The sequence below is a fragment of the Mauremys mutica genome, chromosome 15 (assembly GCF_020497125.1).
Source record: "Mauremys mutica isolate MM-2020 ecotype Southern chromosome 15, ASM2049712v1, whole genome shotgun sequence".
NCBI lineage: Eukaryota > Metazoa > Chordata > Testudines > Geoemydidae > Mauremys > Mauremys mutica.
The window spans coordinates 31,229,024-31,255,591 of NC_059086.1; the positions used below are offsets into that span (position 1 = coordinate 31,229,024).

Here is a 26,568-nt window from a genome sequence, read left to right on the forward strand (position 1 = left end):
TTGAGAAGGGCTTGTGGTGCTCACTTCTCCTTCAGGTGTTTTACAGCTGGAGCACACCGAGAGGAGGGGCAGTGACCAAGGCAACCCCACAAAGATTTCCTTGATCCTCCATCAGTGGTATAGTGCAGAGGAGTTTAAAGTTTGGGGAGCTTATGAACTAATATCAGCGGTGGGGGGTTGTTGCTTATTATTGACAAATGACAGCGAAGTGTCCTACCCACTCTGCCACGCCTGGTAGGGGGCTTTTACCCATACGTGAGTTCAAGGGTCCGTTACACAATTGCAATTCCTATTTTCTTCCCCGAGCTCACTGTTTACAACACGACCCAGACAGACAAACATAGAATGCAAGCAGGCATAAGCAAAGGCAGGATGTCTCCCAGTATGACTTTTAACCTACCTAGATATATATTTTTTTTCTTAAAACCTTTGTTTCTTATTGGGTTTCTGTGTTTACTATGGTTCCACATGTTCTTTATGGTTGCCTGTGTTTTCTATGGTCCTGGGTTTCGGCACCAAATCTGGAGCCTTTCATTCTATTTAACGTCAATCACATTTCCCTGGGTTCACCTCTGGCGGCTACGGTCTCAAGTTCAACCGAGTTGTATCTGTTCAAGATCTGGAGCCCATGGGAACACAGGAAACCATCAGCAAGTAACACATACAATTACAAGAGCCTCTCTCTTTTAGCCGTTTTATTAAAGTTGGCAATAAAATCATAAAAGCTACAGCACATCTAATTAAAAATCAAGATATGTGCCATGCACTAATTATAACTATAGACATAATTACATCCTCCTAGGCGGCGTTAGAGTCTTTCGGCCCTCTCAAACTCCGTCGGCCCTCGCATGGATTGATGGTTACTGTGGGAGTGGGTCCTGCTGGAGTTTCCCGTAGGAAGCTCAGTTTGCCTACTTTGGGCACCCTTTGTGATACTGTGACGCTGTCTATACCTACATTCGGCACATGTACATGACAGCATCGTCCCTCTCTTTCTCATCGGTCTATGTTCCCTGGAGACACGAGGGACCCCGAATTCTATAGGCTGGGTAGGCTGATGTCCCGCCTTTCTCTTGCGGTTTAAGGCACGTGTTACAAGCACATTTTGTTGTTACAGCATTTTTATGATTTAAATTTAACTTTCCCACTTCAACCTTCTCAATATTACCAGTTTCTGCCTCTTTTCTTAGAATTTTAGTTCATTGGGTCATTTCTTGGTCACCAACTTGTATCCAAGGCCTAAAATAGCTAAGCTAAAGCCTTTCAGCAGGTCTCAGCCTACAGTCTTCTTGTGTTTCAGCTTGTCTGACTTATTAGCTAGTTCCTCAAAATATTGCTTAATCTTATACTATTATAATCCTATAAATCAATTCTGATTAACATATAATGAGTGTGTAGAATGTAATCATAACATCACACAATAACTAAATACCAAATAAAGCCATTGGCTACACCCGATAGATGGTCGAGTTCCTCACTGCATAGGCTGGGATTCTCCTTTGCAGCCAGGAACCACCTCGCCCGTTCACAGTCTTTGTTCTCCAGACGTGCTCCCAGGTGTTGAGTTGTGGGGGGGGCGAGAGGCCAAAAGTCACTTCCCTTCCTTTATAGGCTCTCCCAGCTTGTTGGAAAGATCTTTTGCTATGACATGAGTCAAGCCCTGTCCATCATCAACGCGGTCCCTGTGAGAAGCCTTCATTGGACACACATGATAGTCCTTGGGAGTGTGCATTCCCCCTAATGGGCCATCAGCACTGTCTGGCTTCTCTATTGTGGGTGTTTCCAACCTCCCAACATCTTCCAGTGACACACACCAACCACAACTTCATAACTGCCCATACAATGACAGCACATACAATCCACCAGGACATTAATGTTCAACAGATCGAGCCCTTTCGAATAATGCCTCACAAGGCTCACTGTGTACACAACAGAGCCGAATTCTATCACCATGGTACATATGGGGGTGCCAGGAGCACAGAGGGTCTCAGCGCCAGACACAGGGACAGAGATGTGAGGCCCCAGGCCTTGCTCATGAGGAGGAGAATCAGAAACTTCACCCCGTCGACCCCCAGCATGAGACAAACCAACCCACCTCGACAGGGCCAATGCTCCAGCCTGGAGTCTGCGCTGGCCGGTGTTCACCACCTCCCACCCCCAACTGCTGTGTGCCCTGGCCCTCACCATACCCCATCCCTCACCCCCATCTGCCCTGGCCCTCCCCAGCTCCCAGCCCCCTCCCCATCTGCCCCAGTGCCCCCACCACCTCCCATCCCCCACCATGTCTGCCCTGGCCCTTGCCACCTCCCATCCAGTTCTCCTGTCTTCCCCACCCCTCCTGGCTCAGCCCCACAATATTTCCTTTCAAGGCAATATTGAATGAATTAGCTGAGTCCCACCTAGTGCCACCTCCCCTGCCACTGGCCTGGTCATGGGGAAAGCAGGAGTGGGCACCGTCCCTCTGCAGCATGGGGGAGGGGGGGAAGAATGGGGCTATAAGAAGAGGGTCTGGGAGCTGACAGCCCATCACTGGGGATCCGGTGTGAGCATCTGTCAGTGAGTGACAGCACCTCCTACTCCTGCCCCATGGAAACCATGGTGAGTACCCGCTGCCCCTCACCTCCTTGTTGTATCCTTGGGGCAGCCGGTGTAGGAAGCAATCACTTGAGGCCAGAGAGCAGGCAGCTAACCAAAACCTCCATTTTATTTACAGATATACAGAGAGCTCACTCAGCCGGTTGAAACCGGCTGAGCTAACCCATAATAATCTAATTCAGTTGCCATAGCAACAAAAACCATGACAACCAAATACACAACACTCCTGCCCCATGGAAACCCTTGTGAGTCCTTCCCACCTCCTCTTGCCCCACGGAAACCCTGGTGAATCGCTCCTTCCTCCTGCCCCATGGAAACCCTGGTGAATCCCCACTGCTTCCTCCTGCCCTATGGAATCCCAGGTGAGTCTCCCTTTTCCCCCCGCCCCGGCCCATAAAGCCCCATGGAAGACCTGTCTGCCATTCACACCCCACCCCATTATTCTCCAGGGGGTTATCCCCTGCCCCCTCTCCTGTCGGTAGCACACCAGGGGCTAGAGGATGTGGGTTGGTGGCTCTGGGTTGTGCCCAAGCTCAAGGGTGCTGACACTGTGGGGTCCTGTGCAGGTGTCGGGACGGATGCCCAGGGCTGGACTCCTACTGCTGCCCCTTCTCCTCTGCTTCGGGCCAGAGACTGTCGGGAGCATCAATCCGGCCGCGCTCAGAGAGACTGTGGATCATGTGAACAAGTGAGTGAGACGCCAGTGGGGCATTTCCCATCTGGCTGTGACCACTCCACCCTCCCCGGGTGGTAAATGAAGGAAAACGGGGGGAAGATGCTTCACATTTGCCCTATGTGATTTTCTATGGCATAGGTGGCTCAGTGCCTGGCAGAGCTGGGAGGGGTGATTCTGGGGTGCAGGGGGAGATGCTGCCTGGAACTGGAAGAGGGGTAATTCTGGGGGTGCAAGGGGGTGGGGTTGTGGGTCTCATTACTATTGTGAAAAACTGGTTGGAAAATGGAATTCCAATTCTCTCGGAAATTCTGAAATTTCTATTTTCTTTTCAGTCCGAATTAGTTACTAAAATCTGAAAACTTCCATGGATTGGGATTTCCAAATTTTGTTTTGGAAAAATTAAAAACAGATTTCAGTTGGACCATATCTGAATATTTCATTTCAGCAAGCTCAAAATATTTCCATTTCAGCTTTAGCAACCTGACTTTCCTGCTAGATAATATAATATAATATAATATTCCAGATGTTTTCACCCATATATTATAAACAGTAATATAACATAACAAAAGTAAAAAAATAAAATAAAGTCATAACCAAATGTTTCAATCTAAACAAATTGTTCTGAATATTTTTTCATCAGAAAATGACACAGAATCAATGTATTCCTTTGGAACATTCAGATTTTGTAGAATCAGCCTTTCCCTAAGGAAAACTGTTCTGTCTGAAAATTCTTAACCAGCAGTAGTCATGTGCTTGCTGTACACTCCCTTTGGAATAAATGAGGACCAGGTACCTTGCACCCAAGACTCTTAAAAGAACTGGCCTGTAGCGTAAGTGCCCCCCAGTATTATCAGGGTGAGGATGTTAGACTTGGACATGGGAGGCTGAGCATTAGCATGAATATTCATGATCACATTCAGGCCCTAAAATAGGACAAACCACCAGGAACCCAGCTTCATTCCCACCCCCTGCTCCAGAGGCTGGGGGCTGCAGAAGAGAGTGGGGGGGGGGGCTCAGCTTAGAGGATGAAGGGTCTGGAGGGCTCACCTTGCCCCCACAGGTGACATCTGTGCTCCCCTAAGCCCATGCTGTGACCCCCCAGAGCAAGAGTCCCTCCCAGTAGATCGTAGCGAAGGTGAAGGTGCACTGGGCTGGGAGCCAGGAGATCTGCTCCCATGTCTGCTGTCTAGTGCTCAGCATAGCCCTTGTTACTGATTTGTTACCTGCACACTCCACCCACCTTTACCCGTCCATGGGCTCAGGGCGTAACCCGGTTAATTTAGGCACCCCCGCGCTTTCCCACTTCCTAGGGCTCAGGGCATCATTTTCTGCAGGTTTGTGGGGCCTTTTACCAGTGAAAGAGCCTTCAACAGTAATATCCTGAACCTCTATTTACAAACAGCTACCAAAAGAGAATACACAGGGGAAGCAGACAATGCTCACCACTCCCAATAAGGCAGATGGATTTTCCTGCTGGCCAGTCAGTGCCAGGTCATGTGAGGCTCCAGCTGCTGCATTGAGGGCGGGCAGCGTGCTGAGGTCTGGCAGCTCTGATCTTGGGCTGTGCCCTGCAGTTAGCATTCCAAGAACTTCCTTCCTTTTGGGCCCCAGTTTATATAGTGAAGCTTGAGTCTGGCTTAGCTGGTAAGGCAGTTTTTGCCGCATGCCTGCAGGAGGTACAACAATGAATTGGTTTCTTGCCAGACTGTTGAATGCTGTCAAATAAAGTTTTCTTTAATGATCTTAAGACCTGGGGGGTACTGTTAGCACAGGAATGCTGCCTTAACAGCCCAATGTTACATTTTTTTTTAATTTAGAGGGAATATGATTCTTTGCTTCCTGGGCTGTTGCTTATTGCTGAAAAAAGGCCTCAGACCTTACAAATTAGTGCCCTGTCTTCAGTCAGTTATGAGCCCCCAACCTTCCCCAATTGAGCTGCACAAGGCCACTTCAGACATAGGTAGGATGAGAACCCAGATCTCTAATGTGGCAGACCCAGAGCCTTTCACACGGAATGTGCCACATATAGATGCCATTCTTAGTCTCCCTTTAATCATAATCACAGTCCCCTCCCAGAGCTGGGGGGAGAAATGAGGAGCCCTGATCTCAAGTGTTCTTCAGCTCTCCAGCAAATCGCTGTGTATCCTGCGGCCAACTGTGTCTCACGTCCCTCTCTTGGGATGGCTCCGCATAAAAGCTCTAACTTGCTCCTGGAGCTCATGCGGTAATGCTCAGCCCTGTGGGGCTAACGGACCAAAGCTCACACCGGGCTGATGAGCCTTGGGGGTGCCTATGGCAGTTTCTTCTTAAAACCGCCCTCCAAGTTTATTTCATTCTCCCAGGGAGCAAACGTCCCCTGACCCAGGCTGGAGCCCTGAGAGCTAGAACCGGACAATGATGGCACCACGTGTGACCCACCCAAGTTTGCCGCTCAGGTCTGGGGGCAGAGCTATTCAGAGCCCCAGGTCCGCTCCTTGCCCTTTGCTTTGCCTTCGCTCAGGGATGGGTTGGCTGTTGAATACGCCTTCGCCGTCAGCCTGCAGAAAGCCAGTTGTGAGAACCCATCTGGTCTGGAACAGGTGCTGCGCAGGAACAAGCTGCAGGACATGCAGGCGGCCAGTAACCCAGAGGGTGTCCTGTACGACCCAGACGAAGGGCCCATTGTGGCTGCCCGGATGCAGCGCCTGGGCAGGGCGGGGGAACACGCCGAGTGGCACTTGCTCCAGGGCGACCGGAACAGCCCTGTGCAGAAGCTCCTGGCCCGGACCTACAATGAGAGAAGCTGCCTGATCTTCTTCACCATCCGCTCGCCCTGTGCGGGGACGTGCCTGCTGGTGAAGAGGCCCCACAACATCCTACGGATGGTGAGCGACACCTTCCGCCCCATCGACCACAACTACAAGGCCTTCGTATTCCGGCAGATCTACCAGCAGGACCAGGACCTGGATCCTCAAAGCCTGCTGGAGGCCTGGCACCAGCTGCCCAACGTGCCCCTGCTGTGCTGTGACACCAACGGCTGCAGGGACTGCAGAGGGAACGACCCCAGCCCCGAACCCAGCGCCTGCCTGGACGAGATTCGAGCCATGAGGCAGCTGCTGCACCCATCTGGCAGGGGGCAGGAGGAAGAGCAGGGGGCAGAGGGGAGAGCAGAGGATGTAGGGGAGAGCAGGGGGCACCTTCGGAGGTTTGGGGAGATGGTGGGTCAGGGGGCACCATTGGAGGGCTGGGGGAACAGCAGGGCAGAGGGCAACATCTTAACATTGGGGGGATGGCAGGACACTGAGCTTCTTTGGAGGCGTTGGCGCCACCACAGGTGGCCTTGGCCGCATCCTTGGTGGCGTAGGGGCTGAGGGTGCTGCAGGAGGGTTGGGGGCCTGTGATTTTGCAGAGTCCCCCCATCCTGAATGATTAACACCAATAAAGTGTTGAAGGCTCCTGGGGCCTCGTGTCTCTGTCCCTGTGTCTGTCTCCCTCCTCTCTGTCCGTGCGTCTGGACTTTACATAGCGTGGGAGGCCTCCCAGCCTCCCTGGCAGTGCCCCCTTCATCGGGCCAGGCCTGGCCCCCACTTTTGGCCTGGGGCTCCCCCTGAGCCCAGACCCCTGGCAGAGTCACCCCCTTGGGAGCGAGGCCGGGCAGCCTTTGCCAGACACCCAGCTCGCTATGGATCAACCTGGCCATCTGCTGCCATCTGCTGGAGAGGTGGAGGTTGACACTTGAAAAACACTCTGGGCAGGCCCCAGTTTGCATGTTTCCTGCCAGCCCCGCACTGGCTGGATCAGACGGGGGGAAGCTCAGTGGGGGCTGAGAGGGGTTGGGGCAGATCTGCCCTGTGTGCTCTGGGCGGGTCCATGAGATTGGCCGGCACGCGCCGCACCACAGGAACTGCTGGGCAACACGCCCTGGCTCCAGCGCTGGGCGCACGTCCACCTGCAGTGGGACGTGTAGGTGCCCCGTCACTCCACGGGGACCTGCAGCTCCCCAGCCTGACGGGACGAGGTTCCAGGCAGTGGCTGGAGGCTCTGAGGTGCTTCACTGGGGATGGGGGATGGTAACAGTGGGCAGAAGAGACAGTTAGACAGAAACCTGGGCCTGCCCTGGCTTGGTGAGTCGTACATGCCTGTTCGTTTCATCCGCTTCTCCCATTGAGCCAGATTCACCTGCTTGTTAACCAGGCCGGGATCCGCTGACGTGGACAGGTGGGTGGTAAAGGCCACGGCTAGGGTCAGGTGCCTGTTGCTAAAGCCCGTGTTCATAAGACAATTCAGAGAAGAAACAGGTTTCTGTTCCATGAAGGTGGCTTTAATCAAACACAAGAGAAACCCGATAAAGCTTTAAAATCTGGGCAATGCGCATGGAAGGGATTGTAGCAATCAGAACGAATTCTATTTACTGTAAAATTACAAGGATCGTTCAATCCCACAATCAGGAAGTGACAGGAAAAGACTTGTGCGTCCCTCCCACCTTCCCATTGCCCACAATGCTGCCCATAACTTGCCGTTCCCAGCCTTCGCCGATGGACACCTAAGAACAATCCGTCCCCAGCTCCACCGAATCTTCAGGAAAAGCAGAACCGACAGGGAACTCTACTGGGTCCGGGCACGAGGATGGTGCCAGTGCATGCAGTGTGTGGCCATGGGATGGGGCTGCTGTAATGGAGATCTAAGCAGAGGGGTCACTGCTCAGGGACTGCGTTAGCAGGCAGTTTGGGGCACGTATTGCACAATCTTCTTTCACCTCTCAAAGCGCTCAGGGAAATTGGCTGTGGCCAGGAGCAGCCGGGCCTGTGCAGCACCAGCCGATCTGCCCGGGCTCTCCCCTGCCCTCCGAGGTGAACTAAACTTCACCGCCTTGGAGCAGGCTGACAAGGGACACTGCCCGTGGGCTGGCTGCTACTTCAGCCAACGCTAAGGACTGGACCAACAACTCCCGGGCCTTGGGAACCAACTCCGTGGGTGTTCCGAGGCTGGAGCACCCATGGGGAAAAATTAGCTGGTGCTCTGCACCCACCAGCAACCAAGCTCCCCCTGGCCCTCTGCCCCACCTCTTCCCCACCTCCTCCTTCCCCAAGCACACCGCAGACCCACTCCTCCCCCTCTCTCCCAGCACTTCCCACCCGCCGCCAAACAGCTCGTTGGTGGCGCTTCAGATGAGAGGCAAAAAATGAGATTTAAATAAATATCTCCACCTTCCTGGTTTCTGAGTTTCAGGTGCTCGGTTGGGTCACGGTTTCAAGTTTTTCTCTGCAGCCACCAAGGCGAGCAGCTCCCAAATGTCTTCATGCTGTGCCCCCCCCACTTTGGGCTCACCTCCGTTCACACAACCCCCGGGGGTCCGAGATAGAGCCCAGCAGACCAGCAGGACCTGAGCACATGTGCTGGTTTTGGCTCGGGTCAGCCTCCCTCCCTCCATGCTGCGGCAGGAGCGTGCTGACAGGTCCCAGCGCTGCGCCACAGATGCACTGCAGCGAGGTGGTTGTGGCAGATGGGGGTGGGGCACACACATCTTCTGATTACCCTCTTCCCCCCATAACAGGGTTCATTCACTACTGTGGACAGCCCCTTTTGGCTGGGTCTGGGGATCAGCTCTTCCCTGGTCTAGCACCCCCTTCCTTTGCTCACTCACCCCATGGCCCCTCGTGCTCTCTGGGACTCAGGCTGCTCTCTCTTTGTGACTCAGCCCAGGGCCACCCAGTGGGGGCAAGAGGGGCAATTTTCCCCAGGACCCGGGCCCCTCAGGGGCCCCCCACAAGAGTTTTTAGGGGCCCCCAGAGCAGGATCCTTCACTCGCTCCGGGGGCCCCGGAAAACTCTCGCGGGGCCCGGGCTCCCGGAGATTCTTCCACTCCGGGACTTCGGCAGCAATTTGGCGGCGGGGGGTCCTTCCGCTCTGGGACCCACCACCAAAGTGCCCCGAAGACCTACGGCGAGGGGTCCTTCCACCCCTGGACCCGCCGCCGAAGTGCCGGGTCTTCAGCGGCAAGGGGCCCCCGCCACAGGTCTTCAGGGCACTTTGGCGGTGGGTCCTGCAGCGGAAGGACCCCCCGCTGCCGAATTATCACCAAAGCGGGGGCCCCCCACTGCCGAAGACCCCAGGCCCCCTGAATCCTCTGAGCAGCCCTGATTCAGCCCTCCGGCCTGGTCACTGTGTAGTTTTCCCTTTCCGGGATATCAAGGTCTGACAGGACCAGCTCTCCGGGTGACACTTTCACCAGTCCTGCAGCACTTCCCAATGGCTGGTAGGGGAACCCAGCCCTGCCCCCGCTACTCTGAAGCACCTGGCACTGTCGGAAGACAGGACACAGGCTAGATGGACCATTTGTCTGATCCAGTGTGGCTGCTTTCATGTTATGTGGCTTTTGCTCCTGCTGGGTTTCCTCTGTGCCCAGAGCTTTCTCCCTGCAGCCCCCTTCTGCAGCAAACTCCCTGGCTTTACACCTTCCCACATCATCTCCCCCAGCAATTAGTAATTTATTGGACAAGCCAGGCATGACCTATAAGGTTAATTAGCCCCTTCACCCCTTCAGGGCTGGTGTGGGGTGAACACCCCATCACTCCCTCCCCCGGAACCCCCCAATTCCCTTTCGTGACCCACAGTTTGGGAAATGCTGATTGCAACGATGAAAGCTGAGATGCTGATGTAATCTTGGGGTGTCTTCAAATGCTGGAACTTTGGTCTCAGCTTCTAGGAGGTCCCTCCGAAAAAGGACAATTCAGATGGCCTCCAGAGACCCTGGCTCCATTTCCCGGCATGAGGGGTTGAGTTTGGAGGCTGGCTAGCTGCTGAATTCACCCTTCTCCAGAACTTCACTGCAGCCACCGGCATCCATCAGAGAGATGCAACCAGCACTGGCTACTGAGAGCCCACTTAACCCCCAGGAGGAGTTCAGACCAGGGGAACCAGAGAGCTTGGTTGGAGTCAGAAGACCAACTCATCCAGGGGTGGAGATAAAGAAAGGAGTGTGAGGAAGTAGGAATTTTCTGTAGTACAGTATTTTTGTGTGATATGCATGGCAGGGACGGACTTGATGGAAACAATGGAACAGTTGACACTTAACAATGGGAAACACGGAGCGTTTGAACTCAGCAGGAGTCTGCAGGAGGAGGACAAGGGACCGAGTGATGACAGGAGGCTAGAATAAGACCTGGCTTTTGTAGAGGCTGTGGAGCTCCCCTGGGACTGGGCAACAAAGGGAGGAAGCCAAGATGGTTTCTTTAGCAGCACGGCTTATGACAGCCCTGACTTGGCTGATTTGGACAACAGCTGAACATTTGCTCCTCCGTGCTAAGTTACGGACTTCCCAGTGCTGGGTTCTGGCTGACTAATAAACCCTGCTCTGCTTGGAAGAGGCTGCCTGGTGTCGCTGCAAATAGTCACGGAGGTGCAACGGGCCCTGAAGAGGGAACAAGTCTCTGACCAGCCGTCTATCTCAGGAGGAATTGCTGAGCAGGAGGGCAGGAGCCAGGGGCTCAGTCTCAGACTGAGTCCATGGAGTCCACGGGGCCTCCCCTGAAGGAAGAGTGGGACCCCTTCTGGGTCAGGGCCACTGCAGGGGCTTTGGAAAAGCTGGGTCGTTGCCCAAATCCTGTGGATCCATGACATGGAGCCTTTTGTTAAGCCGGCCGGCACCACAACACATCATCTCAGGACATGCAGCATCAGCATAACATCTGCCTCAGGAAGGCACCTGGGAGGGAGCTGGGATGGGAGGAGCTTGTGCATGTTAGATGGGAGGGGCTTGGCTTATTTCTCAATAATGATTAATGAACCTTATCCCCTGCCTTCCCCAGAGCCTGTTCTCCTGTTCTCAGCAAAGTCCCCTCTCCCCCAGTGTCACGCTGTTGTTCCTGATCAATCGTTTCTTGGCTGGAGTTTGTTTTACGGATTTTACTGTCCCCTGTATACAGGCCTTGACAGTCCTTGCCAACTAGTCAGATTGTCCTTGATTTCTCACGGGACAGCACTCCTGGGTCTCTGACCCTGAGCGCAGGCACCCAGAATAAGGAATCCAGGACCTAACTCACACTATGACTGTGGTGAAACTGCTGCAAATATTGGCACGAGCAGTGATCTGGGAGAGAAAATGCCACACACATGATTCCAGAAGCTGGGGGTTTAAGAATGTAGCATGAGGCTCATGATGGGAATCGGTGACACTGCCTAGAACTTTCCCCTGCACTGATGAGACAGACAAAAAAGATGGGAGAAATAAAAGATCTTTGTCTTCCTTTTGCAGATGAAGCACAAAGTGATTCAGGCTTTTCAAAGGCCTGGTCTACACGCAGATTGTGTCCTGATATAACTATGTTGGTGAGGGGCATGTGAATTTTTTTTTAGTGATACGGTTGTGACACTTCTCAGGGACACCCCAGGTGTGAGGCACTTTTCAACCACCGGCCTTTAGCTTGTGTGTGCCTGATGGGTGTCAGCGCCCTAATCTCACTGCCAGTCCAAGCACTCGCCTCTCAGCCTACACAGGCCCTGCTGTCTCTCTGCAGGTTGGCAGTCAGCACACTCCGACCCTCAAGTCCTCAGAGCATCCCCCTGGAGCCCCCAGCCCCTGTTCCCCTGGATGCTCACGGTATTCGCAGACTCACTGGTCCCAAAAGAACAGCGCCCCCCAGCTTAGCAGTTCCACCTCGCCGCTTATCACACAGCACGTCGGCATGTTTGTAGTGAAACCAAGTATACGTTTATTGAACAAAGGGATGGAGATTCTACCAGTAGCAAGTATCGGAAACAGATGGTGACATATAAAATAAAACCACAACATGCATTCTAGACCCTAGACTTATTTAGCAAGATACTTTGATGGGCAACCGTCATATGAACTCCCTCCACCATTTCACAGCCCAGCGTGGCTGTGAGCTTCTGTTCGGGAGACAAGTCGCACCCCATGACGGAAGATGCTGTGTGGTTTCTTGCATTACCTGGTAGACCAGGCTAATTCTTGATTGTAGTCAGCCCCCTGCCCATTGTTTTGTTCCTGGAGGCAGAGGTGCCGAGTTTCCCTGTTCCCAGGGGGTGCTTGACCCTAGGGTGACCAGACAGCAAGTGTGAAAAATCGGGACGGGGTTGGGGGGTAATAGGATCCTATATAAGAAAAAGACCCAAAAATTGGGACTGTCCCTATAAAACTGGGACATCTGGTCACCCTACTTGACCCCCACTCCACCCCTTCCCCCAAACCTCCACCCTGCCTCTGCTCCTCCAGAACACCATTGAACAGCTGATTGCACAGTTGGGAGGCACAGGATTAGGAGCTGAGCTGCAGGGCTGCTAAGCCAGCACATATGCCTGTAGCTTCTCCCTCTTGGGAGTATCACACTCTTGCGAGGAGCATCAGGCTCACTGTGCAAACAGACTGCCACTGTGAAGCGGACCATACACAATGAGAGAAGAGCTAGTTACCTCCATCTGAGACATGGGGATGCACTTTACCTTAGAATCATAGAATATCAGGGTTGGAAGGGACCTCAGAGGGTTCTAGTCCAACCCCCTGCTCAAAGCAGGAGCAAGTCCCAGACAGATTTTTGCCCCAGATCCCTAAATGGCCCCCTCAAGAGGTGAACTCACAACCCTGAGTTTAGCAGACCAATGCTCAAACCATTGAGCTATTCCTCTCCTTGGAACCTACCTTAAGAACATAATTTTCAGTACAGATACGTGACGCCTTAAATATTATCCTTACGCACATTTCACAATGATTATGATGACCAGGGGGCCACTGGCTCTCAGTACAGACCTCACATGCCACTCTTTGCTGATTCATGATACATATATTTGGCCCAGGGGATCCCTGTAAAACTCTGTGCACCCCCACTTCCCAGGCCCTCTGTCTGCCAGCTGGCAGCAAAGGGTCCCTGGACTCCAATAGTTATAATGGTATAAACCCTAGTGTGGATGCCATTATACTGGGATAAAGGTGCCTTATGCTGGTATAGCTTATTCGCCTTCCTGCATGGGAATAATCACCCCAGTATAAAGTACTGTATACCTATATAACTATGTCCACATTGTGGGGGGGCTTGTGAGCCTCATAATCCAGATCAAAGGCTTTTGGGACTAGACAAGGCCTGAGGCCACCCTATTTCTACTTTGGGTGCCTAGAGGCTCTTAAAAAATCCCAGGCTAGGTGACTAGCCCAAGGTCACACTGGAAATCGGTGGCAGAGTTTTTACAATGGGCAGCCCTTCTCTGCTTTGCTTCCAGGGGGAAACCCACTGGGGTTTCATGAGATTGCCGAGTGCTTCCTGAATATCTTTGTTCCTCAAGCTGTAAATCAGTGGGTTGAAGAGGGGGGTTAGAACCGCATAGACCACCGCCACCACCTTGTCGTGGTATGAAGGCCGGCTTCGTGCCGGGCGGATGTACATAAAACCAGTGGTGCTGAAAAAGGCCAGGACCACGGTCAGGTGAGAGGCGCAGGTGGAGAAGGCCTTTCGCCGCCCTTCCGAACCCTGGATCTTGATGACGACGCTCAAGATCTTCACGTAAGAGAAGAAGATGAGGGTGGCGGGGCCAAGGATGACGAAGGAGTGGAGGGTGAAGTCTATGGTGGTGTTGGTGGACACATCAGCGCAGCCCAAGCTGAGCAGCGAGGGGAAGTCACAGAAGAGGTGCTCTATGCGGTGCGCCCCGCAGAGGGACAATGTGGAGAGCAGGATGATTTCTGGCACGGGCCACATGAAGCCACACGCCCAGCACCCTGCCGCTAGCCACAGGCAAATCTTGGGGGTCATGGCAGATGGGTAGTGCAAAGGCTTGCAGATGGCCAAGTATCGGTCGTAGGCCATTGCCGTGAGCAAACAGGCCTCCGTAATGCCCAAGGCATGGAAGAAATACACCTGCAGGAGGCAACCCCTGTAGGAGATGGTCTTCCTGCTGTCCAGGAGGTTGGCCAGCATCTTGGGGATGGTCACTGTGGTGTACCACACCTCCAAGAAAGACAGGATGGCCACAAAATAATACATGGGGACATGAAGATGCGGGTTGGCCCGGATAAGCATCAGAATGACAGCATTGCCACCAAGAATGAGTAAGTAGGTGAACAACAGGAGGCTAAAGAGCAGGAGGTGAAAGCGCTCGAGATCTGGGAACCCCACCAGGAAAAACTCCGCTTCCCATGTCTCGTTGGAGGCTTCCATGTCCTGTGTTCCGGTCCCGCACTGGGAAAAAAAATGTGGAAATAAGTTTTTGGCACCAGCACAGTGCACAGGCGCTGGCTTCTTCCGGGCTCCCAGCGGGAGCTCAATTCCCCCACTCTGCCCTCACCCAACCCCTTCCCCCAATCTCCCACCCAGTTCCATCCCCTCCCCCAAGTGTTCCCACTCCTCCCCCCACCCCGTGCCTCCTGCATTCTACGGAACAGCTGATTGGTGCTGGGAGGGTGAGAGGGAGGGAAGGAGAGGAGGGGAGGAGTGGATCGGAGGGAGGCTGCCGGTGGATGGGAGGCGCTGGCGGGGGGGAGAGAGTGACTATCAGTGGGTGCTGAGCACCCACTAATTTTTTTCTATTGGTGCTCCAGGAGTTGGTGCCTATTCCACAGTGTTATAAAAGGGCATTTCCCAGACCCATAGAAGTGTAGGATTCTAGGAGACTTTGAGAGGTCCAGCCCCTTGCATTCAGACCGTTTCTTCCCCACCACAGGCGGAGCAGGGACTTGAGCCAGCCCTAACCGTTGGGCTACAAGTTATACGGCAGAACCTTCCCCCATATTTTGGGCAAGCTCGCCTGCCGGGGCCTGATCTGGCTGGTGAGCTCCGAGCACACTTGCAGAATCGGGCCTCTCCCATGTGTTAGTCAGAGAAACACCCATTTCCCCCTAGTCTGTGACTCGTTCTGGGGCCCAGGGAGCTGGATACCCGGCATGGGGCTGCCGTGCATAGGCTCGAAGGTGGGGACAGGGAGGTTTGACTGCAAGCATTTTGGTGCCAGGCAAGTTTTAGCACCTCTGCGGGGGCTTTGTTAATTGCATTGAGGCCTGAGCCTGGGAGTTAGGTGCCGCAAGTGGGCAGCTAGGTTCCTAAATCCTTTTGTGAATCCAGCCCTAAGTGACCAGCCCACGGTCATACACTGTGCGCATGAGTCAGTGGCCGGGGAAGCAGTGTGGTCTAGTGGATAGTGCCCTGACATGGGACTCAGCAAACCTGGGGTCTATTCCAGTGCTTGGCTGGCGCTCATAGGGCAGTTGCAGTGCCTTGCTGTGCCTCAGTTTCCCCATTTGTATAAAGGGCACAAGGATACTCACCTCCTTGGTAAAGCACATTGAGATCCATGGATGAAAGAGCTGCATGTTATTAGCGTCAGTCCAGTCTGCATTTTTAACACTATGTAAAATGAATCTCATAATTTAGGAGGGAAAGAAAAAGGAATTAAGAGACTGGAAAAAAGACAACTAAGTGAGGATATGATCGAGGTCTATAAAATCATGACTGGTGTGAAGAAAGCAAATGAAGTGCTATTTACTCCTTCTCATAACACAAGAACTAGGGGCCACCAAATGAAAGTAATAGGCAGAAGGTTTAAAACAAACATCAGGAAGTATTTCTTCACACAACGCACAGTCAACTTGTGGAACTCCTTGCCGGAGGATGTTGGCCAAGACTATAACAGGGTTCAGAAAAGAACTAGGTAAGTCCATGGAGGACAGGTCCAACAATGGCTATCAGCCAGGATGGGCAGGGATGGTGTCCCTAGCCTCTGTTTGCCAGAAGCTGGGAATGGGCGACAGGGGATGGATCACTTGATGATTCCCTGTTCTGTTCCTTCCCTCTGGGGCACCTGGCACTGGCCACTGTCAGAAGACAGGACACTGGGCTAGATGGACCTTTGGTCTGACCCAGTGTGGGTCTTACAACTGATTTTTCCTCCTGCTCTGCACCTTGTGTCGTCTTTGCAAAGGGAGGGATTTTACACAAGTGTAAACGATCACACAAAGTGCAAGGCAGAGGAGTCAGATGCCCAGCAGTTATTCAGAGAGCCCAAGGCCAGAAAGGACCACGGCAATCATCTAGACTCACCCCCGGTATAACACAGGCCAGAGAACTGACCCCACAATAATTCCTGAGCAGAAAAACATCCCATCTGGATTTTAAAACGGCCAATGATGGAGAATCCACCACGGCCCTTGGTAACTTTTCCCAATTGCTAATTACTGTCAGTTAAAAATGGATGCTTTATTTCCAGGCTGAATTTGTCTAGCTTCAACTACCAGCCATCCGAAGCTATATTGAAGAGCCCATTATTAAATGTTTGTTCCCCAGAGAGGAACTAATAGACTGGGATGAAGTCACCTTTGCTTTATTAAGCTAAATAGACTCAGGTCCTTGAGTCTGTCACTACGAGGCAGGTTTTCCGACCCCCTGGCTCTGCTCTGACCTCTCTCCAATTTATCAACATCCTCCTCGGATGGTGGGCACCAGAGCTGGACACAGGATTCCAGCAGTGGTCGCACCAGTGCCAAATACAGAGGTAAAATAACCTCTCTGCTCCTACTCGATAGTCCCCTGTTGATGCATCCCAGGATCGCCTTCGCTCTTGTGGCCACAGCGTCGCATTGGAAGCGCATGTTCGGCTGATTATCCACCACAACCCCCAAATCTTTTTCAGAGTCACTCTCCCCAGGATGAAGTCTCCCATCCTGAACCTATGGCCTGCATTCTGGGTTCCTAGATATATAGATTTGCATTTAGCCAGATTAAAACACACACCATTTACTTGCTCCCAGTTTACCAAACGATCCAGATCGCTCTGACCCATCCTCTTCATTATTTACCACTCCCCAAGTTGTGTGTCATCTGCAAACTTTTTCAGTGATGATTATTTTATGGGCCCTTCCTGGTCCTTGATGAAAATGTTTATGTTAATGACGCTCAGTCTCAGGCCATAAACAAACTATCACGAAAGGGTCTGTGTTTTCACCCACTTCTAACGCATCAGGGCATAGGATCGGGTCTGTTCCAGCACCAGTCCCTGTGGGTGTTTCTGCACAGTGAAGGAAAAGCTGCACCTGGCATGTGCCAGCCAATGCTTGTGGGGCTCTGGCTGTGGGGTTGTTTCATTGCTGTGTAGATTTCCAGGCTCTGGCTGGAATCTGGGATGTAGGATCCTGCAGGGTGGGAGGTCTCCCGAGCTCAGGCTCTGGCCCAAATCCAGAAATCTACACAGCAATGAAACAGCCCTGCAGCCCGAGCCCCATGAGCCCAAGACAGCTGGTAGGGGCCAGCTGTGGGTGCTGTGAACACAAACCCGATGTTCCCAGTAAAGGAAGCTTGAATAAAAAGGAAGATAAACCCAACCACACGAATAAAGATCCTAAGATCTCATATCTGCTGGTGCGTACCTGGCATCAGACAGGGCTCCTTGTCGCTCCAGCCTCTAGAAAAGAAATCAATGACATTGCCAAGGAAAGAGGAATATAATTTCTTCCAAACGGCCCCAGAGATATCAAATGATAATTGTTGCTGGGATTTTTACTCCCTGGTGGACAGGCCTTCCCGAAGGAAATAAACTCGCTCTGGATTGGAGACGGAAAACAGATCATTTTTAAATAGAAACAAGACCAGGAAGGAATTGGGTACTGTTCTGTCAGTAAACACTGGACGTTATTTTCCAGAAAATATTGACTCGTTTCCATTATGGGAGTGTGACAGGCCACCCTCTTGGCCGATGCAGGGAGACCTGAAGAGGGGACCCTAGGAGCTAAGTCTGGGAGTCTCTACAGGCTGAGCTAGAGAAGAACGGCTCTTTGTTGGGGGCTGAGATGGACTCATCTATTCTGAGGAGAAGCACAGCGTGTGGAGAGTCATAACACACAGTCATAAGAACATAAGAGCGGCCATATTGGGTCAGACCAAAAGTCCATCCAGCCCAGTGTCCTGTCTTCTGACAGTGGCCAGTGCCAGGTGCGGAATGAACAGAACAGGGAATCATCAAGTGATCCATCCCCCGTCGCTCATTCCCAGCTTCTGGCGAGCAGAGGGACACCATCCCTCCCCATCCTGGCTAATAGCCATTGATGGACCTGTCCTCCATGAATTTATCTAGTTCTTTTTTTTGAACCCTGTTATGGTCTTGGCCTTCACAACATCCTCTGGCAAAGAGTTCCACAGGTTGCCTGTGAACTGTGTGGGAAAAAATACTCCCTTTTGTTTGTTTTAAACCTGCCGCTATTAATTTCATTTGGTGACCTCTAGTTTTTGTGTTATGAGAAGGAGGAGGCACCCGCCAGTGCCTCCCCCTCCTTCCAGCTGCAGGCCCCACCGATCAGCTCATCCCTACCCCTTCCCCGTGCCTCCCGCCCACTGCCGTCAGCTCTTTGGCAGTGCACCGGTGGCACTGGGGGGAGGGGGAGGAGCAGGGGGTAAGAGGTGGGGCCTGGGCGATCCATGGCCCAGATGCTGGGAGTGGAAGGGGAAGGACCAGCCCCTTCCAGACGCTACTCTGCAGCCCTGCACGGTGGCTGCCTGAGACAGCCTGGCTGGGGAGGTGACTTCAGCTCCCTGCCTGGGCAGCTCCCTGCCAGGCGGGCAGCGGAAGCCGCCTCCTGCACAGCCAGGCTCTCCAGGCAGCTGCCGAGCTGAGCTGCAGATCAGCGACTGGGAGGGACCGACGTTAAATGCAGCTCCCTCCTGATCCCCCGCCTGGCTCCTGCCCACCAGGGAGAAGGGGAGAACGTGCGGGGTTGGGGGGAACGGGATGCAGGTAACATGGGGAGGGGAGAGTGTGATGGCCCTGGGCTGAGCAGGGGGGACGGGACACGTGCCCCTACCCTCAAAGGTGGTGTGTACTGGTAAGAAACCAGCTGTGGGCGCTGCAGGCAGAGGCTCGCGATCCCAGCCAGACTCCCACTGGCTCCCTCCGACAGTTTGTGGGGCTCCTTGTCCTGCTGGTCCCGCACTGGGCCTATGACGGAGTGAGGGAAGTCGTCGCCGAGGCGCACACGGGCTGGTACTGGTGGCAGTGAAGGCAGCCAGATGGTGGAAGCCCTGGCCGTGCTGGTAGCTCATTGGGCACCACTGGGGGCCCATTAACTGTTCTACCCTGGGGCCTGGAAGTGGAGTAAATAACACTTCCTTATTTACTGTCTCCACACCCGTCATGAGTTGATAGACCTCCATCATCTCCCCCCTTAGTCGCCTCTTTTCCAAGCTGAAAAGTCCCAGTCTGATTAATCTCTCCTCATATGGAAACCGTTCCATACCCCAATCACACCGCTCAGCAGTGGTTATACAAGCCCTGCTCACCGTTCCGTAGCAAAGGCCGAGAGGAGTTTTACACGGAAAGCAGAGACAGGCACGTGTAGCCAAGAATAAAATATATTAAGTAGACTTAGTACATAGGGCCTGCAGGTGGCTTGGGTTGCCAGGTGTCCAGTTTTCAACTGAACACCCGTTTGAAAAGGGACCCTCCCCAACCCTGTGAAAATAAGCAAGTGAGTGAGGGTGGGGAGAACGAGAAATGGAGGGAAGGGGGATGGAGGGAGTGGGATGGGGCCTCGGAGAAGGGGCAGGGCAAGGGTGCTCAGTTTTGTTCAGTCAGAAAGTTGGCAACCCTACAGGGCCTGTAAGATATTCAGCCCCATAAGGCCTTAGCCCAAAAAGAGCTTGGGCACGACTAGTTGACTGACAGATAACTTTGTCCCTGTAGCATGTAAGATTCCCGTAAAAGACATGTCAACTGCCGATAATCTGGAAACAGTGCAGCGATAGCCTGGAAAATACCCTGCCATGTGTCAGTTAATACTGCAAGATGCCCGATAGCGACAATTCGGGGCTTCTATCATAATGCCAAGTTGCTATGAGAATGCATTCATGAGAGATAAGGGGACTTGAGAAATGGGGTAACCGTAAATAAGTGGGGTGTAGAAGTATGGCATAAAAAAAAGTAGGCATAAAACTAACTCAGAATAAAAAGATGTTGCCCACCCCCCAGGCTGGGGGGAAGAACACATGGGGAGACGCCAGGATGACACCCAGAGTGATATGATGCAGAGGAATATAATGATTGCTGGTCCTGGGTCCCCCCACAGGAGATGTGAGACATGAGTGATGTCCGTGCTAAGCCTAAAGACTTTCCACACTCTCTCTGGCTGCCCTTGCCTTTCAGTGTGGGAGGGAATGTTTATCTGCCCAGTGGCTTTGTTAATAAGGGGACTTGTGATGAAATGCAATGGTTCCTCGCATGCTTCTAGGGTCTCTCATTCTAATGAGAATAATCATATGACTCAAGCACTAAATCAAGGGATTGCACCATCAGCAAGGCTACAGGTCACCAAGCAGGTAGCCTGAAACGGGAATCTTTTGTTCTGCCACCCGCCTGCTGTCACTGTGTTAAAGCACTTTGCGATCTGCTGATGAAAAGCACTCGATAAGAGCCAGGTCTATCATAGAATCATAGACTATCAGGGTTGGAAGGGACCTCAGCAGGTCATTATTATTACTGCCTGCTGGCTCAGTGATTGCTAGGAGAATCATTGACCTCTCTGTGTCCTGGCCCCTGGAGGGGAGTAGCGAGCAATACTCTGCTAAGCTAGGTTAGCTAGGGAGGGAGGCTTCCATTCGGGGTGTTTTTCAGGGTTTATGTTTAGCAATTTTGAGGTCTGCGTAGATGGTCAAAACTCGGGGGTTTTGGGGGCTTTTTCTTTGTACAGAAATTCATAGAAGGGATCCTTGTGATCAGCTAAATCCTAGCTTCATAGGGTCACCTGTGGCGTGGAACCCCAGTCATGTGCCCTGCTTGTCACCCTCCTAATGCCGGCCCTGAATTTGTGACCCTGCCCAAACACGTCCCATGACCCCTCTGGGACCTGCAGCCCCCAGGTGGAGAAACAGTGATCTAGATGAGCTGATGTACCCCTTGGAAGACCGCTGAGTACCCCCAGGGGTATGTGTATTCCTGGTTGAGAACCACTGAGCTATATCCTCTACTGTTTCAAACAGCACTGCACTGCATTTCTCAACTAATCTGTATATAATTCTTTCTGAGTAGAGAGTTCTAAAACATGTAACCTGTCCTGGCTGGAGTAATTATCATTATTACTTTTATTATCAGATTTTGCTTTGTCATTCATTATTTAAAGTAGTACAGTCCTCCTAGAATGTAACTTTAGCTTGTACTAACCTTAGCAGTGCCAGTTTAAAAAACCATTAGCTAAACACATAACCTCAGACGCTGGGCAGATGAAGGTGGCTTATTTTCAAATTGTATTTGTAGTTATATCTGTAAAATAACTTAAAATGTGCATGAAAATAAATGCAGGTCCAACTATGATACCCATGAGTCACATGCATGATTGTGCTCAGTAAACATAAATGCCAAAATAATTAGAAAAATGAATTCCCTTTCTTAATAAAAAGGAAAAAAACCTTAATCACATCTGTTATAATTACTCTTTTAGTGAAAGACAATTGAATAATGGCAGTAACACAGAGTGTGTCTGTTAGAGAAAGGAAGCAGATTTTATTTATTTTTATTTATCTCTATTTAAGATGTGTACAACAAAGTATCAGATGTGTCTTTCTCTGGTTTGAGGAAGGAAAGCGGTGGAATCCCAGGAGGAGTCAACTCCAGGAAGAACATCCAAACACATTGGCACTTTCTTATACAGTTATTCAAAAAGCCCCACCTCTGCTTGACCATTGTTCTGAGGAATGTCTGGGGAAAATGATGGCAGGCAGCCAGCCTCTGCCTTAGAAAACTTCCTCTAGGGATAAACAGCATTAGTCTGTGGGGGAAAAAACAATCTAAAAAACAAAGCGGAGTTCTGCATTGAAACCCAACAATGTGCTTGTTCTCTCAAGAAACCAGATCCAAATCAGGCAGCACTATCCTACAGAACAACCAGAGAATGCAGTGGTTTAGGTATGATTGGTTAGAATTTGCCCAGTAGAGGTTGCCATTCATTCAGCACTGAAGTACAGTTGCAGTTCTTTATCCTGTCTTAGAATAAGACAACCTGCCTATCACAACGATCATTGGATTTAAAGAGTCGGTGGAAAAGGGAATACAGCAGGACAGCACTAGAGAGAGAGGAGCCATGAGAGTCACCTTTCTGTGCTGTGAAAAGAAAAAAGCTGGGTTTCTTTCACTTAACTTATGCCTCAACAGAGGAACACTTTCTCTTGTAAATATTCCAGCCAGTGCTCCTGTTGGGGTGCAAGGTCAGTGAAGCTCCATTGCAATTCCATGGGTTCCTCTTCCCACCATTGGGAAAAGTTTTCAGAAACCAGGGACTCTCTTGGAGGTTTGAAGCATCCAACGGACAGGATCCCCTATGGACTCCAGTGCAGAAACAATGCCCAGACAGAGCAGCACTTTCTTTTTTACGTCTTCAGAGAGTGCCAGCTGTGTTTGGAAATTGGTCCTGGGAATGGGGTTGGGGGGAAATGGGGGCCACCCAGCCATATCCAGGTCAAGGTTCTTGTAGAAAAAGAAAGCATTAGCCTGTGCAAACCAAAAGGAGGAGTTCCCCACTGACACCCAGCAACATGCTTGTGTTTCACAGGAAACCAGCGCCAAGCCAGGCAGCACTATCCTACAGAACGACCAGAGAGTGCTGTGGTTAAGACAGAATGGGTTAGATTTTCCTATTTTGAGGTGGTTCCACATCCAGTGCTGGAGGTCAGGGGCAGTTCTTTGTCATATTTTACAGTGAGACAGCCTGCAGTTCACAAGGATAATTGCCTTTAAATGATCAGTGATTGGAGAAGAGAGCAAGACAGAGCCTGAAAACATACAAATAAGCCTTGTGGGTTTGTGCTGTGTGGAGACAATGCTGTAGTTTTTCACTAGACCTAGACCTCAACAGGGGAGCACTTACCTTTCTCAATATTCCAGCAAGTGCTCCTGTTGGGGTGGTACATCAGTGATGGTCACGGTTTGAATTTGACTTCTCATAAATAGGAAAAGATTTCCATAAGGAGCCAACTCCAGAAAGAACATCCAAACACATTACCACTATCTTATTTAGGTATCCAGAAAGTGCAACTGTGATTGTCTGTTGTTCCTGGGAATGTCTGGGGAAATGGGGCAGCCAGCCAGCTTCTGCCTGGGAAACCTTTCTTTAGGGTTAAGCAGCATTAGTTTGTGTGGGAGGGACCCTAAAAACCCAACAAACTGGAGTTTTGCATTGAAACCCAGCAATGTGCTTGTTCTCTCAAGAAACCAGATCCAAACCAGGCAGCACTATCCTACAGGATGGCCAGAGAGTGCAGTGGTTTAGATATGATTGGTTGGAATTTCCCCAGTGGTGGCTGCTAATCATTCAACGCTGGTGCAGAGTTGCAGTTCTTTATCCTGTCTTAGGATAAGACTCCCTGCAGATCACTGTGATCATTGAATTTAAACAGTCGATGGAAAAGGAAATATGGCAAGACAACACTCGAGAGAGCGAAAGGAAATGTATGAATGAGTCTACTTTAAGTGCTATGTGGAGAAAACACTGTATGTTTTTTCAGCTGACCTATGCCTCAACAGGGGAGCACTTTGTCTTGTAAATATTCCAGCAAGTGCTCCCGTTGGGGTGGTAGGTCAGTGATGTCCATTTGGATGGTTTGAATTTGACTTCTCACAAAAAGGAAAAGTTCTCAGAGTGAACTGGAGAGTGAAGAAATGCGACCGGTGGAATCCCATAAGGAGCGAACTCCAGAAAGAACGTCCAAACACATTACCACTTACTTATTTAGGTATTCAGAAAGTGCGGCTGTGTTTGGCTGCTGTTCCTGGGAATGTCTGGAGAAATGGTGGCAGCCGGCCAGCCCCTGCCTGAGAAATCTTCCTCTAGGGAAAAAGAGGATTAATGTGTGCGGAAAAAAAACCCAAAAACCCAAGCAGAGTTCTGCCTTGAAACCCAGCAATGTGCTTGTTCTCTCAAGAGACCAGATCCAAAGATCTTAACACATTTGTTAGTCTATAAGGTGCCACAGAACTCTTTGCCGCTTTTACAGATCCAAAGGAGGCAGCGCTATCCTAGAGAACAACCAAAGAGTGCAGTGCTTTGATATGATTGGTTGGAATTTCCCCAATGATGGTTGCTATTCAGTCAACACTGGAGCAGAGGTGCACTTCTTTACCCTGTCTTTGGGTAGGACTAATTTTAGTTCACAGTGATCATTGAATTTAAACAGCCAATGGAAAAAGTGAAAACAGCGAGAAAACACTCAAAGAGAGGAAATATATGAATGAGCATCATCCTTTTGTGCTGTGCAGAGAAAACACTGGATTTTGTTTCATTTTCCATTGTGCTTCTGTAGGTTCCTCTTCTGACCATGGGGAAATGTTCTCAGAAATCAGCGACTCTTGATGGTTTTGTAGCATTGGACTGAAAGGATCCTATACAGACTTCATTGCAGGAACTATGCCCAGACAGAGCAGCACTTTCTTATTTAGCTCTTCAGAGAGTGCCAGCTGTGTTTGGATATTGGTCCAAGGAATTTGGGGGGGAAATGGTGGCTGCCAGCCAGCCACGTCCAGGTCAATGTTCTTGCAGAAAAAGAAAGCATTAGCCTGTGCAAACCAAAAGGAGGAGTTCCCCATTTACACCCAGCAACATGCTTGCGTTTCCCAAGTAACCAGATCCAAGCCAGGCAGCACTATCCTATGGAATGACCAGAGAGTGCTGTGGTTAAGACAGGATGAGTTAGAATTCATATTTAGTGCTGGAGGCCAGGAGCAGTTCTTTGTCATATCTTACAGTGAGACAGCCTGCAGTTCACTTAAGATAATTGCATTTAAATGATCAGTGATTTGAGAAGAGAAAACTGAGAATAAGACAGAGCCTGAAAAGATACAAATAAGCTTTGTGGGTTTGTGCTGTGTGGAGGCAATGCTGTAGTTTTTCACTAGACCTGTGCCTCAACAGGGGAGCACTTACCTTTCTCAATATTCCAGCAAGTGCTCCCATTGGGGTGGTAGGTCAGTGATGGTCCATTTGGATGGTTTGAATTTGACTTCTCACAAAAAGGAAAAGTTCTCAGAGTGAACTGGAGAGTGAAGGAATGTGACCGGTGGAATCCCATAAGGAGCGAACTCCAGAAAGAACGTCCAAACACATTACCACTTACTTATTTAGGTATTCAGAAAGTGTGGCTGTGTTTGGCTGCTGTTCCTGGGAATGTCTGGAGAAATGGTGGCAGCTGGCCAGCCCCTCCCTGAAAAATCTTCCTCTAGGGAAAAAAAGGATTATGTGTGCAAGAAAAAAAAACAAAAAACCCAAGCAGAGTTCTGCCTTGAAACCCAGCAATGTGCTTGTTCTCTCAAGAAACCAGATCCAAAGATCTTAATAGGTTTGTTAGTCTATAAGGTGCCACAGAACTCTTTGCCGCTTTTACAGATAAGGAGGCAGCAATATCCTAGAGAACAACCAAAGAGTGCAGTGGTTTGATATGATTGGTTGGAATTTCCCCAATGATGGTTGCTATTCAGTCAACACTGGAGCAGAGGTGCACTTCTTTACCCCGTCTTTGGGTAGGACTAATTGTAGTTCACAGTGATCATTGAATTTAAACAGTCAATGGAAAAAAGGAAAACAGCGAGAAAACACTCAAAAGAAAGGAAAAATATGAATGAGCATCATCGTTTTGTGCTGTGCAGAGAAAACACTGGATTTTTTTTCACTTAACTTATGACTCAACAAGGGAGCACTTACCCACGTCAATATAACAGCCAGTGCTCCTGTTGAGGTGCAAAGTCAGCAAAGCTCCATTGTGATTCTGTGGCTTCCTCTTCTGACCATGTTCTCAGAAATCAGCGACTCCTGATGGTTTGTAGCATTGGACTGGAAGGATCCTGTACAGACTTCATTGCAGGAACTACACCCAGACAGAGCAGCACTTTCTTATTTATCTGTTCAGAGAGTGCCAGCTCTGTTTGGATCTTGGTCCTGGGAATTTTGGGGTGGAAATGGTGACTGCCAACCAGCCGTGTCCAGGTGAGCATTACTCTGGGAAACAAAAGGAATTTCCTATTTGGAGGTTGCTCCGCAGTCAGTCCTGGAGGCCAGGTGCAGTTCAGTGCTCAAGCGCAGCTACACACAGAGGTGAGAGCTGTCCCGGCGCTCTGTGTAAACCACCTCCAAGAGGGGTGTTGCTCCCAGTGCTCGGAAGCTGTCTACACTGGCATTTCACAGAACTGACAATTGCTGCACTCGGGGTGTGGAGGGGTGAGTTTTCACAGCCCTGGTCGAGAAGGCTTCAGTGACAGTCCAGAGTGAGACAGTCTGCAACTCACAATGATTATTGTGTTTAAACAATTGGTGATTGAGAAGAGGAAACCAAGAGCAAGACAGAGCCTGAAATCAT

General features: G+C 50.9%; 2 protein-coding genes across 2 annotated transcripts; one reads left to right on the forward strand and one right to left on the reverse strand.

Moving 5' to 3' along the window:
* Positions 1-2,816: 2,816 nt before the first annotated feature.
* Positions 2,817-7,459, forward strand: LOC123349976. Its single transcript, XM_044988311.1, has 4 exons — positions 2,817-2,957; positions 3,162-3,283; positions 5,772-6,417; positions 7,424-7,459. The coding sequence occupies exons 1-4, from the start codon at positions 2,946-2,948 to the stop codon at positions 7,457-7,459; spliced, it is 816 nt and encodes a 271-aa protein (XP_044844246.1). The 5' UTR covers positions 2,817-2,945.
* Positions 7,460-13,407: 5,948 nt separating this feature from the next.
* Positions 13,408-14,415, reverse strand: LOC123349977 (olfactory receptor 6N1-like). The gene has a single exon (XM_044988312.1). It carries the CDS (start codon positions 14,413-14,415, stop codon positions 13,408-13,410), a length of 1,008 nt encoding a protein of 335 aa, XP_044844247.1.
* Positions 14,416-26,568: the final 12,153 nt, after the last annotated feature.